The sequence below is a fragment of the Delphinapterus leucas genome, chromosome 3 (genome assembly GCF_059928025.1).
Source record: "Delphinapterus leucas isolate spDelLeu-1000000601 "Yukka" chromosome 3, BTC_Dleu_Yukka2, whole genome shotgun sequence".
Lineage (NCBI taxonomy): Eukaryota > Metazoa > Chordata > Mammalia > Artiodactyla > Monodontidae > Delphinapterus > Delphinapterus leucas.
The window spans coordinates 110,582,751-110,596,673 of record NC_143131.1 but is presented as its reverse complement, the minus strand read 5'-3'; the positions used below and the strand labels follow the sequence as shown (position 1 = coordinate 110,596,673).

Genomic DNA, 13,923 nt, shown 5'->3' with positions numbered 1-13,923 from the left:
TCCCTTATTATATAGCGGTAAATCATTGGTTGGCTTAAGAGTTTTTAAAACTGAGGTACCGTCATGAGTCCATCTAAGTGCCATTCAGGAAGTTTTACTTTATCATCTTGATTCTGACTATCTTGTTCTGAGATGTTATCAATGAAAATTTAACTTGTTTCAGGAAAATTTAGCACAACTGAGGTTGTGCTTACTAGCATGGTGGTTAAGGGAGCAAGATTCCAGTTTTATTGCCACCTTTTGCTATATCTGATAACTGGAAAATGGCTGTAGTGAGAAGTGCCCCTGTCTTCTATGTTACTGGAATCAGTTGGACAGAGCCCCAAAGGCTGTTGGGGTTTGTGGGGAGGCTAAATCTTCTACTCCTGAGTGAAAGTGTAGGCCTTATGTCTAATTTTCTAACCCAACAGTTCCACATTCATATAACATTAATGAATAATTATTTTCTTTCTTACATTTCCTCCTTGCTCCTAAACTTAAAGAGGCTACTTTAAGACACCTCAGCTTCTCTGTGGGAAGAGGTAGCGTTAAGTAAAAGGGGAAAAAAAGATAATATACAGTTATTGAAGTTGAAAATATTTTCATTTTAATCTGCATAATTATGTATATGTCCTCTTTTATGACAAACTTGTATCATTTCAGTGCTCTCTGAGTCTATAATTTGAGTATTACACAACAACATAAAGGAAATGTGATGAATGATAGTAAGTAAATTTTGTTTTTTTCTGTACCTTTCAAGTATAAGACCACAGAAATGAAACCTTTACATGATTAGAGAACACTAATACAAAGTATCTCTTATGCAAGTCCTAATGTTCTTTCCCTTACTATTAATATCTGTAATTATCCATGAAGTGACTTTTTGCCAAGATGAAAGCACACAAGATTATTGTATTTAGAAACTTCATTCTGAGGGGAACTGGAACTACTCTGTGCCAGCCACGGAGCGGCCATGATTCCTCCTTGTGTCTTTGGTCAAATATAGGCAGGCTTGAGCCCGTTTCCACTTGCACTCATTTAGTGATACTTGCTAGTGTCAAAACAAAACTTCCCCAAATGATCGCTTCATTAATTGACTTATAGGATGCGCGTTTTCTCACTTTAAAAAATTTCAGACTTCACTTTTTGTTTACAAAATTCCATTCCGCGTTCATATTTTGTGAGAGAAATATACATAGCTATTTTGCCTCATTAGAAATCTTTCAGCGTTTGGTGCCAGAGAATTATCTTAAGTTTATAGGGGATACAGTCTTGCTATTTTGACCTTGTATTGCTCAGTAATTCTGGAGCTTGGGCAATGTACGGAGCAACTCTGAATGACTCTTAACCTGAGCACCTCAAATGTCACCTCCTCAGAGAGACCTCCCCCACTCACTTCATTGTTTCTCATTCACAACACTGGCAATTTCAAATTACCTTTTTTACTTATTTACTGTTTCCTCATATAGAAAGTTAGCCCTATCTTTTTAATTTTGGATCCCCAGTGCCTAGACCAGGGACACTTAGACATTGTGGAAGGAATAAATTAATTTCTTAATCACCTATAAATAGTGCTTTAAAAATTCTTGTAACATTGAAACTGAACAACACGTTGTTACATGACCACTGAAATTCTCCAAGATATATACTCTGGCTATTACTTTTCTTGTTTCTATATAAGACCACTTATAGCATAAACTCTAGCTGCAAATCAGTGGGAGCTGGCAGCCACTTAGAGACAATTTGATTTGTATGCCTTATTAAGTGAAATTCTCAAAAAAGTATTTTAATCTAACCTTCCAAACCACATACCAGTAATTTCCAGACATTCATATCTGTCAGAGAATTGCGTCCCATGGTACAAAATTCCTCCTGCTGGAGGGGCAGTAGGGGAATGAGTAGGGGAACTGAAGATCTGTAAGACCAATTTGATCCAAACCCTGATAAATTTTGGTTCCCTGGGTTTAAGTAGACTGTACGGTCATTAATGAGCAATGTTTTTCTTTGGAAAGGGTTTTCCGCCTATTAAACTCATTTGTTCACAGTTTCACAGTTCCTCTCTCTCTCTCCATACCCAGACATTGAGTGTAAATCCTGAGCCTCCTATGGCTAGCTCTTCCAAGGGGCTAATTTCCGGTGTGTCAGGGTTCGAGGCGCAAGTGATAAACACCGAGGGCCGCTGCCCTCAGTGCCTGGCCGAGGCCGTCTCTGCCGGGAGGCATGGCTGCGGGGAGCGTCTTGGCAGATCCTCCACCAGACCCGTGAGCCAGCGCCGCTCAGTCAAGCTCTGAGCCCAAATCTCTCGCGGCCCAGCGTGGGCGGGCCTGTGGTCCCGGGCTTAAAGTCCAGCATGTGCCGCGGCCCCACGGGTACCCTCGCGCACCTGGTCTGCTCCGGGGGCCGCCGAACTCCGCCAGGCGCGGACGGAGGCGCGAAGCCGCAGAGACTGAGGGGAGGACGACGGGGGAGGGGCGACTGCCAGTGGGGCCCTGAACTTCTTTGTCGTGGGTGCGGGAAGCGGAAGGTTTCTACACTCCAAAGTCCCTGGCGTCGTCCCCGCGGCACCCTGCTGTAGACTCAGGTAGCAACTAACAGCGTCACGGAGAAGGACCGGGACCGGTGCATGTTCCTTCTTCACATCCCCAGCCACCCCAGTTTCCCGCCCCTCCCCTCCGCGCATGCCCCGCCCCGTGAGCTGCCACGTGAGGACATCCACTGGCCAGCCTATGGGCGACAGCTCCGCCCCACGGCCCCGCCTTGCACCCTGCTCCGCGCGCCACCACGTGATGCGGCTCACCGCCAGCCAATGGACGCCGGCCTTGCCTCGCGCCCCGCCCCGCGCGCCGTGGCCGTTTGAAGTGACTAATTTCTGTCATATGACTGAGGCGCCTATGGGGGTGGCGGGGCAGCTCTAAGAGCGGGGGCCTGGCGAGTGCCCTGTGAAGCGACCCCGGCCTGGCCGTGGCCATCATGGCCCCTACGCTGTTCCAGAAGCTCTTCAGCAAGAGGAGCGGTCTGGGCGCGCCCGGTCGGGACGCGAGGGACCCGGATTGCGCGTTCAGGTAGGTCGCTGCAGGGCGAGGGGCGAGCGGCGAGGGGCGCGGAGCCGATGGCCTAGTGGGCTTTGGCTTCCAGAGGCGCTGGGGCTTTCGGTGTTTACGCTTGAGCGGCAGCTTCGCCCCGGGACCGGGATCAGGGCCGCGGTCGGGAGGGGCCGGGCAGCTGTAGACCTGCGCTGGAGGGTTCGAGCGAGGTCCTGTCTCGCCTACCCCCCTCTCCCACGGTTGCCCCTTCCCCCTCGTCCGGGGCTGTTTGTTTACGTCCTGCTCGGCAGCCACGCGCTACTCTGCCCCTCCGGACCCAGCATCGCGGCCTGAGCTTAGGGTCCACACGCCTTCCTGGCGACGCGTAGAGTTGGGCGCGGGCTGGATTGGACCTCTACCGCCGTCCTCCGGGCCGAAAAGTTCTCCCCTCCTCCCCGCGGCCAGTCGTCCTCTGGGTGCTCCGTTCCAGCTTGGTTGCTCTTGTGGAGAGAGCCGCACGTTTTGGCCAACCTTCGGAGTAGAGAACGCCGGAGGAGCGTGTAGGCAAGCTGCTGTTATTTCAGATTTGTAAACCTAAATTGGAGGTGTGCAGATACCGGACCCAGTGGCCTTAATGTTGCCGAAGGAGAAATGTGAAACCTAAGAGTTTGTGGTTTTTACTGACCAGAATGAAGCTGCGCTGAATCAAATGAAGCATGGCCGTAGAATTGACCATCCCCTTGGAACTGTTACTAAAAACGAGTTTTTAAAAATTGAGAACGGTAGCAACATATTTTGTGGTATTACAGGCTTTGTTAATTTTTGGTTACAGTACCTGTTGCTGATAGAAAAACTTTTTAAAATTGTAAGACAATAGAATATAAACCTGAATTCTAGGTAAAATTTAGTTTCGAAACTTCATTTGAAGAAGAGATTATGTCTTTCAAACAGCCTTCATACTTGTTGCCGTGTGGAAACTTGTAAATGTAACTAGGCTAAATGTCAAATATCACTCAAACCTGGTAGTATAGCATAGAGCCCAGTTGTACAGTAGTAGTAGGAAGAGATGAGTATCTGTTAAATTTTGCAGTAGCCAGAGTCTGAAATGAGTGTACCACACTGGTTGAAAAGGTTTTGATAATCTTAAAATTATCCACTCTCTCTTGCTAATGCAGGTCCCATTACTAAACATTCAGTAACTTGTGGAATTGAAGTATTAAATGGAAAGAAATTTGACTTTTAGAGGAAGAAAAATCTCAGTGGTGAACATCTTGGAACAGTACTTAGTAAAAGTTATCTAGCTTTTGGTCTTTTCTACTGGGAAATAAATGCCTTGCCATGCTTATCTAATGACTTTAAAGATTTCTTTAGTGTTTTTCTTTTGAAAAATGAAAGTGCAGTATAGATAGTACTACATTGAGCCATATAGTAAATCAAGGGTTAGTAGAAAGCAAGTTCAGGAGGGATATTAAAAAGGTGACATTTGAATAGGTTTTCTATTTCTGGGTAAAGATTTACTTTGGGGTACCCAAGTTTCCAAGCATCTCAAGTTATTCTTGGGAAAAAAAGTTTATTTTTTTAAAATGTAAACTCTACTATATGTTTGTGTAGTACTACTTTAGAGTTGCCAAAGCACTTTCTCATCAGTTATCTCATGTGATGTTTCACAACAACCTTGTGAGATAGGGCAAGTAGCAGTATAGATAACTACATGATCCTTTTTATGTGTAAGAATTATGTGTAAGCACAAAAACTGCAGTACAATATGGAAAAATGCGTAGAAGTGTACATGTGAGGAAATGAAAACTGGGTAATGTCACACACTTAGTAACTTGCAAATTTAATCAACCCAATCTTTTTTTTTAACACCTTCATTGAGCTATAATTTACATACAATGAAATCGAGCCATTTGAAGTCTATAGTTATATGAATTTTGTTACATGTATACAGTCGTGTACCCACCGCCCCAATGAAGTTTTAGAACACTCCATCATCCAAAAAATTCCCTCATGCCCCTTTGCTATCATTTCTTAATGCCTTCTCACCCAGGGCAATCACTGACTTGCTTTTGTCTAATGACAGAGGTTTTGACTTTTCTAGAATTTCATATAAATGTAATCATACTGTTTATAGTCTTTTGTGTCTGGCTATTTTAACTCAGAGTGATGATTTTGAGATTCATCCATGTTGTTGCATTTATCTGTAGTTCGTTCCATTTTTTGCTGAATAGTGTTCCATTGTATGGGTATACCACGGTTTATCCATTCACTGGTTGGCAGACTTTTGGGTTGTTTTCAGATTTGGGCTGTAATAACAATGCTGCTGTGAACATTTGTGAACAAATCTTTATGCGGAAATACATTTTCATTTCTCTTGGAGTGGGATTGCTGGGTCATATGCTAAGTGTATGCTTAACTTTTCAAAAAAATTGCCAAACTTTTCTAAAGTAGTTGTACCATTTGTATTCCAACTAGTAGTGTATGAGGTTACAGTTGCTCCAGATTCTCTCCAAATCCAGATATTGTTAGTCTGATTTTTTAAATTAAAAAAATTTTTTGTATTGTAAAAAACACCTAACATAAAATATACTATGTTAACCATATTGGAGTCTCTTTAAAAATTTATTTTTATTATTTATTTATTTATTTAAAAAATTTAAAATTGAAGTATAGTTGACTTACAATGTTGTGTTAGTTTCAGGTATACAGCAAAGTGAATCTGTTATACATATATTAATACACATATCCACTCTTTTTTAGATTCTTTTCCCATACTAATGGGTATAGTGGTATCTTGTGTGGTTTTAATTTGCATTTTCCAAATAATAAACGGTGTTTCGCATCTTTTTATGTAACTCATGTTTTTGAGTAGACTAAAATTTAGTTTTTATTCCAGTATACCATGGTTTTCATTCTAGAATACTTTTTTGGTTTTGTTTGTTTTAGTCAGTGTAAGTTGTTAAATAAGGCTTGGACACAGCCATTGGCAACTAACTATAGCTCAGCCTGTGAGAGTCAGTTCCTAGAGTAAACAATATACGAGGCCCAATAGTCATAAGCCATAATAGGGCTCTTGGGTAGGAAAGACCTGAAATAGAGAAGTCTTAGGAGCTTTTCAGTATTGTTTTTCATGGTTACTCCACTGAAAAAGATGGTCAGGGATTACCCCCTTCCATTCAGTCTGAACTCCCTTACCTTATAGGTTTCTGGTGTTTTGTCCTATCTAAGGTTCTTGAGCTGGAGGTAAGTGTGTAGGGTATCACAGGGAGAATATTATTTTAATCATATATAGAACTAAAACAGTAATTTGTTTTAATCTTTTAAAGAATTTGGGAAAGACAGGGAAGATACTGCTTTATGTTTTCTCCATCAGGCCACTTTCCAGGGGAAGTAAGATTTAAGTGTAAGTCTAATAACTGCAGTACATATAAAATGATTGCTTTAAAAATAAAATTCTCTTCATCTAAAAATGATGTTAATAATGGCAACTGTGCAGGGTTGTCATGAGGTATATTAGTGAAGGTAACACTAAACTGCGTTGTGTTAATAAATAAGCTAAGTCTCAAAAAAAAGTTGAAAGAAGCCTAATTTGACGAAGAAGATTGTTTTAGAGTTATATATCTGTAGGACATAATTCATGTTTTGTTCAAAAAACAGTTTCTGTATTTTTATTTTATTACTAATACATGAACGTTTGCTCTTTTTGTCTGTATCAGTTAACAACCTCTTAACTGGTCTTTCTGTCATCACTCTTGCCTTTCTCCAAACTATTCTCAACACTTCATCCTTTAAAAAAATGCTAATTCTGATCATGGTCAGCAGGAAAAATGGTATAGAATTTAAAATCTCCACAACACAGAGGTATTTTAAGGATTCAAAGAGATAAATCATGTTGAGCAGTTAATGCAGTGCTTTAGTGCGTGGCTTTCACAACCAGAAGTTGTTTTTGCTGTGATGATCTCATGCTTATGTATAAAACCATTCAGTTTAGGACCAAACTCCTTAACATAGCCTGTGGTGGTGTAGCTTCTGTGAAGTCTCTAGTCTTGACCTTTTAATTTTTTTTAATAAGGTCATTTTTTAACATAGCCATTAATCTACTATTATCCCTTATATTATCTATTAATATTATATATCTAGGGACTTCCCTGGTGGCGCAGTGGTTAAGAATCCGCCTGCCAATGCAGGGGACACGGGTTCGATCCCTGGTCCGGGAAGATCCCACGTGCCGCGGAGCAACTAAGCCCGTGTGCCACAACTACTGAGCCTGCGCTCTAGAGCCCGCGAGTCACAATTACTGAGCCCGCGTACCACAACTACTGAAGCCCACGTGCCTGGAGCCCGTGCTCTGCAACAAGAGAAGCCCCCACAATGAGAAGCCCGCACACCACTAAAAAAAATAGCCCCGGCTCGATGCAACTAGAGAAAGCCTGTGTGCAGCAACGAAGACCCAATGCAGTCAAAAAAAAAAAAATATATATATATACATCTATTAATATTATCTACTAGTCTATATTCAAATTTTCTCAGTTGTCTCAGGATGTCTTTTTACAGTAGGTTTGTTTGAATCAGTCTGCATATTGAATTTGCCGTTATGTGTCTTAAGTAATTTTTATTCCACAACGGCCTCCCCCCCTCCCTTTAAAAAATAGCATTTGTTGTTTTTAAACTGGGTATTTTTCCTATGAAATTTCCCACATTGTCTATTTGCCTGTTTGCTCTCTAATGGTTTCCTTTAATTCACTGGTTCCCAGCAATCTTTTAACAAGACCCTCCAGGTGATTCTGAATGCTCAAGTTTGAGAACCACTGCTATAACTTATTCTCTCTTTCCCGAAAACTGGTGGTTAGATAGTTTACTAGATTCAGGTTCAGTTTTTTGTTTCTTTTTTTTGCGGTACGCGGGCCTCTCACCGCTGTGGCCCCTCCCGGTGCGGAGCACAGGCTCCAGACCCGCAGGCCCGGTGGCCATGGCCCACGGGCCCAGCCGCTCCGCGGCACGCGGGATCCTCCCGGACCGGGGCACGAACCCGTGTCCCCTGCATCGGCAGGCGGACTCTCAACCACTGCGCCACCAGGGAAGACCCATTTTTTTTTAAAATTAAAATATTCCAAAGATTTTGCAGTGTACTTCGTATCCATACGTAATGTCTGGTTGTCCCATTTTTTAGTGCTGCTAAGATTGATTAGTGGTTTCAGGTGGTATCAGCTTTATTCTTCCATTATAAAGTTCACCCTTCACTAATGGTTTTAGCGTCTTTTGTTGGTTATTGCCTGAATCCATTATCTTGTTAGGGGATGCAAATGGTAATATTCTGATTCTTTAATTCTTTCTGCATTTATTTCCTGGAAGAACTTTCTCTTACTACTTATTTGGTTATTTGCTACAGGAAAGTCAGCATCAAAGTTTATCACTTTTGAGAATAATTTATGATGAGTTCAATGAAGGTTTTCATTTTAATTATCATTTTTTAGTATTACCATCACCTCTTGGATTTTAATGTGTTTTAATCCATTACCATCAAATTGTCCCGTATTTAGCCAGTGGAAGACTTTTCAAGTTGACTTCTGTGCCCTTTGACATGATCTGATCTCATTAATCTTTGATAACTTGTTGCTTTCTTCTGGCCTTGTCTTAATCTAATCACCTTGCTTTTCTATGATTTTATCACCTTGGATTTGTTTTAGGTTTTGGGATGTGCCATGCTGTGCTGTTCTTTGTTTTTGGCATAGTTTTATATACCTTTTTGTTTAGCTTTTTGTACTGATCATCTGGGCTTATCCTAATTATTCTTTCTCCAGGAAGCCATTTCTGATTTCTCCCTGAGTTTGGTTTCACTGTAATTTTCTTCCATAGGTTTCTGTATTTCCTGCTGTGACATCTATCACAGCTGTCATTACTTGTCCACACCTCTCTTCTTTGCTTGCTTGAGAGCCCTCTTCAACCTCAAGGTGTATTTTGGAGTTAGAACTTTGTAAGCCACATGATGGGTTGTTTGTGGGGAACAAATGCCTAGGTTTCTGTTTGGAGCAGCTAGGTAGACGCCGTTTTCGAAGGAGAGACTATGATACTGTGGAGGCCTATCTTGAACACCTCATCAAAAGTAGCAGCTCTCTCCCCTATTCTCTGTCAGAGCACACTGTTTATATACTTCATAGTTCTTTTTACAACTTAATCATCTCTCTCCCTCAAGTTCACATTGTGAGTCAGTGTATACAGCACAGTGCCTGAGCTTGTGCTCAGTAAATATTTGTAGAATGAATATATTAAATAATTTTAAGGGCAGAAAGAGTCAGAAGTTCTGTTTTGGACATTTGGTCTAGTGTTAATTACTAATGAGATATTTATTTGTCAGTTTAATAAAGTAAATCTGGAGTTCACAGTAGAGCGTGGGCCTGGAGATAATGAACTTGGGCTTAGGGTCAATGGTCAATATTAAAACTAAGGGAATGGGTGAGATAATCTAGGAAAAGGGTGTATGTAGGTAGAGAATTGGAAAGAACAGGTTTTGTACTGAGGAAATCTAAAATGTACAGATGTGGGGGAGGAAAGTCTACAAAGAAAGAATGGCCAGAGAGATAGGGGGAAGGCCAGTAGTGTGTGGCGTTAGGAAAGCTCAGAAAGGGAAGTGTTTAAAAAATGATGGAGTGATAAATTATTTTGTATACTGGTTGCTGACAGGTCTTATGAGATCAAAAACAGAAAAGTATAGTTGGAGTTGTCAAGTTGGAGATAACTGGTGATCTTAATGTTTTTTTTTTTTTTTTTTTTCTGAGGGGGCATGTTTGGGGGAAAGTGAGATGTGTATTAAATGAAAAGGGAGGAAATGGCTTCACTGCTAAAGCTTTCTATTTCTGTAGGGGAAGCAATCTGTAGTGCTGTGTTATCTTTTCACTTTCAGTATTCTGATTTTATGTCACATTTTGAGCTTCTGAAGTTTTTAAAGGCTAGCTTCTCAATATTATCAATGTTTGTAAGAATCATACTTAAGAAGTTTTTATTTAATGTGATTTTTAAACATTTGTTCATTCACAAGTTGTTTTTTCTTTTTTTTGGGGTACGCGGGCCTCTCACTGCTGTGGCCTCTCCCGTTGCGGAGCACAGGCTTCGGATGTGCAGGCTCAGCGGCCATGGCTCACGGACCTAGCTGCTCCGCGGCATGTGGGATCTTCCTGGACCGGGGCACGAACCCGTGTCCCCTGCATCGGCAGGCAGACTCTCAACCACTGCGCCACCAGGGAAGCCCACAAGTTTTTTTAAATTAAAAAAAAAACACCCCTTCATAAACTGTACCTTTTAATCTTATATTAGAGATAGAAGTTATAATATTCTTTACAGAGACTCCTGTGAGAGAGTATCTTATTAAAGTGAGAAGCTGAGAATTTTAAGTTAATTTCATGTTAATGAAATCAATATTTGGTTCTAAGAGTCTAATTTGGAATAAGAAATACAAATTTTTTTTGTTTTTTTAAAAACATCTTTATTGGAGTATAATTGCTTTACAATGGTGTGTTAGTTTCTGCTTTATAACCAAGTGAATCAGCTATACATATACATATATCCCCATATCTCCTCTCTCTTGCATCTCCCTCCCATCCTCCCTATCCCACCCATCTAGGTGGTCACAAAGCACCGAGCTGATCTCCCTGTGCTATGTGGCTGCTTCCCACTAGCTATCTATTTTACATTTGGTAGTGTATATATGTCCATGCCACTGTCTCACTTTGTTCCAGCTTTTTATTGTTAATTTGATTTGCTTTTCCATCTCTAAGTAGTGGTATTAGATTTGTTTTTTGGAACCGTGTTTATTGAAAGAAAATAGCTTAGTAAAAAATGCAGCTTTAATATTCAACTTATAAAACTTGGACCTCATTTCTTACTAATATAATAACTATTGTCTTAAATCTTGATGAGTTTAAGTTATCTTTTAGGAGAGACTTGTTTAAAAAAAAACTCCCCCATGTAAAACATAACAATCTTCTTTATTTTTTTTAAATTAATTTTTATTTTTTTAACATTTTTATTGGAGTATAATTGCTTTACAATGGTGTGTTAGTTTCAGCTTTATAACAAAGTGAATTAATTGTACATATACATATATTCCCACATCTCTTCCCTCTTGCGTCTCCCTCCCTTCCACCCTCTCTATCCAGCCCTTCTAACTGGTCACAAAGCACTGAGCTGATCTCCCTCTGCTATGCTATGCGACTGCTTCCCACTAGCTAGCTATTTTACATTTGGTAGTGTATATATGTCCATATATACACTACCACTCTTTCACTTTGTCCCAGCTTATCCTTCCCCCTCCCCGTGTAGAATCTTCTTTATTAAAAGGAGTCCTAAACTAGTCTTACACAATCTTACTTCTGTTCCTGGCACTACCATTCTCTTAGTCTACCAAGCTGAAAGTCAGAGAATCATCTTTTACTCTTTCCTCTAATTGCCTCATTTGGTCATTTGTTAAGTCCTGTTGATTCAGATTCTGCAACATCTTAGTTCTTTTTCATTTTCCACTGCCATCGTCTCATTTAGACCTTTAATGCTTTTCGTAAAAATTTGCCATAACTTTCGCACTTCGTGTGTGTTCCCCTCTATACTATCCTGCTAAATTACTTTCTTAAACCATAATTCTGGTCAATTCACTCAGAAATCTCCTTTGACTCCCTGTTGCTTAATAGAGGATTGCTCTGTGCCAAGCACTGCTCTAAGCGCTCTACACATATTAATTCATTTAATTCTCACAATAGCTTTATTATAAAGTAGGTCTGATTATCCCTATTTTGTAGATGGGAGAATAGAGGCACAGAGAAGTTAAGGACCTTGTCCCAGGTCACACATTTAGTAAGTGATATAATTAAGATATAAATTCAGACATTTGAGTTCCAGATCCTTTTTTTAAACGAAGTCCAAGCTCTTCAGCTTTTCATGTCAGCCTCCTTTAGAGTTGTAACTTACTGTAATGGACCTGGGTTCAAATCCCTGCCCCAGTGGTTCCTGTATATATAACCTTGGGAAGCAGTATCATGTCATCATTAAAGGTGCTGTGGTGTATGCATGTCACAGTGGGGGAGAGGATGCTGAAGAGATTGTCCGTTGTACCTACCATCTTAGAGTTGTTTTGAGGATTAAATGGCATGGTAGTCTCTCAAATGTTAAAGTTCTTTCCCACACTCCCTCATCCTTCAGTTTATTCTTTCCAGTCTTCCTTCTAATTTTTCCTCTAGCTGTGGGCTCTGAATCAGATTACTTGATGTTTCTTGAGAATATTCTGGTTCATGTTTGCACACTGCTTTAAATTACATGGCTACAACACATCTCCCTTAAGGCTACAATAGAAACCATGTTTTCGCATCAAGGCAGTTATTTTCTTGGGTTGTAATTGCTTCTTTATGGACCTATATACTTCACTAGACTGTAGGTTCCATAGGGCACAACCATGGCCTAACTTGTTTAGTGCTGTATTCCTGGTGTTTGACTCACAGAAGGCATTCAGTAAATATTTGATGAATGAGTGAATGAATAAAAATAGTCACTGATTGAAAAAATTTTAATTCCTTTAACCAAGGATGTTTCTGTTTTGGGTTATTTGTCTAAAGTAGTTATTTCTCTGTACTTTGAGCACATTTTTCTTTGACATCAGTGTTTACCAATTTAAAGGAAAATTCCATTGTTATTTTGATCTTTTTAAGATAGCGAGAATGGTCTGATTTTCCAGAAATAGGTTAGATTCTCTATTTATATCTCTTGTAACACCTCATACTTCCCCTTCGTACCATTTTTCACGTTCAGAATATGTGTGTGTATATGTGTGTGTACACAGAGTCTTCTCTGACGTACTCAGTATATGCTGAATGGATAAAAGAATGAGTAAATGAACTCATTCTTTTATCCACTGAGTAATGTATTCTTTTTGGTAGTGGGAGTTTATTTCAAGAACACAAGAGGTTTTGAGGTACCATGGAATTTCTTTTCCCCTTGAGCATACTAGGTCCTTAGACCTTCTGATTGTTAAGCAGAACTTATGGGGAAGTGGAGCAACAATTTAACCTGGCTCTTTGGGGACACAGCCAGAGCTCTAGGGATCTGCTTCCTTGTACTCACGTTGCCCAGTATATAGTATCCCTTGACACAACGGCATTTTATCCCAAGTCACCCCAGAGAGATTACACCCTAGTGTAATCCTAATAGAGTGGCAGAGTTGGTTTCAAGGGCATGTGGGTTTCAGTTTATACTGTTATGATCCCATTTGTAGGATGCAGCTGTCAGGCTCTTTGCAGCTTTTTGGCCTGCTTTCCCACCCTGTTGTGGTCTGTTATATAATTTTTAAAGTTTTCCATTTATATCAAGAAACTACAGATTGTGACGTTAATGAGAAGGTGAATGAAATCGAGTAGTGATATGATTCCCACAAATAGGGATTTTGTATTAAGTTTTATATTAATTTCTATTAATTCCTAATTACTTTAGAATATAAAACATATATACTATACATTTATTGAATGCAGAAATATAATAAATATTATTTGTGAATAATCAAAGAAATACCTGAACATAGTTTAAACGTTAGACAGTAAAACCCCATGTTAATGCACCCGCTGTGACATAAGTGGCTCCTGGACCCATGGAACTTCTGACTGGCTGGCTCACAGGCCTAGCCGCTCCGCGGCATGTGGGATCTTCCCCGACCGGGGCACGAACCCACATCCCCTGCATCGGCAGGCGGACTCTCTACCACTGCGCCACCAGGGAAGCCCATAGACAAGCTTTTTACATGTGAATCTGACTCTAAATTTATGTGTTGAATTTTTTGCCCCCAGCCCAACAACATTATGGCAGGCATTTACTTAGAGTAAGTTCCTCCAACCCAGTCCTGAACCTAGATGCAACTGCTTTTTTAATTGTTTGGTGTTTGCTTAAGTAT

General features: G+C 40.4%; 1 protein-coding gene across 4 annotated transcripts in view; it reads left to right on the top strand.

Moving 5' to 3' along the window:
- Nucleotides 1-2,848: 2,848 nt before the first annotated feature.
- The window catches only part of FNIP1 (folliculin interacting protein 1), a 131,422-nt gene continuing 120,347 nt past the window's right edge, over nt 2,849-13,923 (top strand). For 2 of the 4 annotated variants that reach the window (XM_089909286.1, XM_089909280.1), the window contains exon 1: nt 2,849-3,041. In XM_089909286.1, coding sequence (XP_089765412.1) covers nt 2,950-3,041 — 92 coding nt within the window. In that variant the 5' untranslated portion in view covers nt 2,849-2,949. The remainder of the gene's footprint in view (nt 3,042-13,923) is intronic. The other 2 variants (XM_022588721.3, XM_022588723.3) reach the window with 2 other exon arrangements.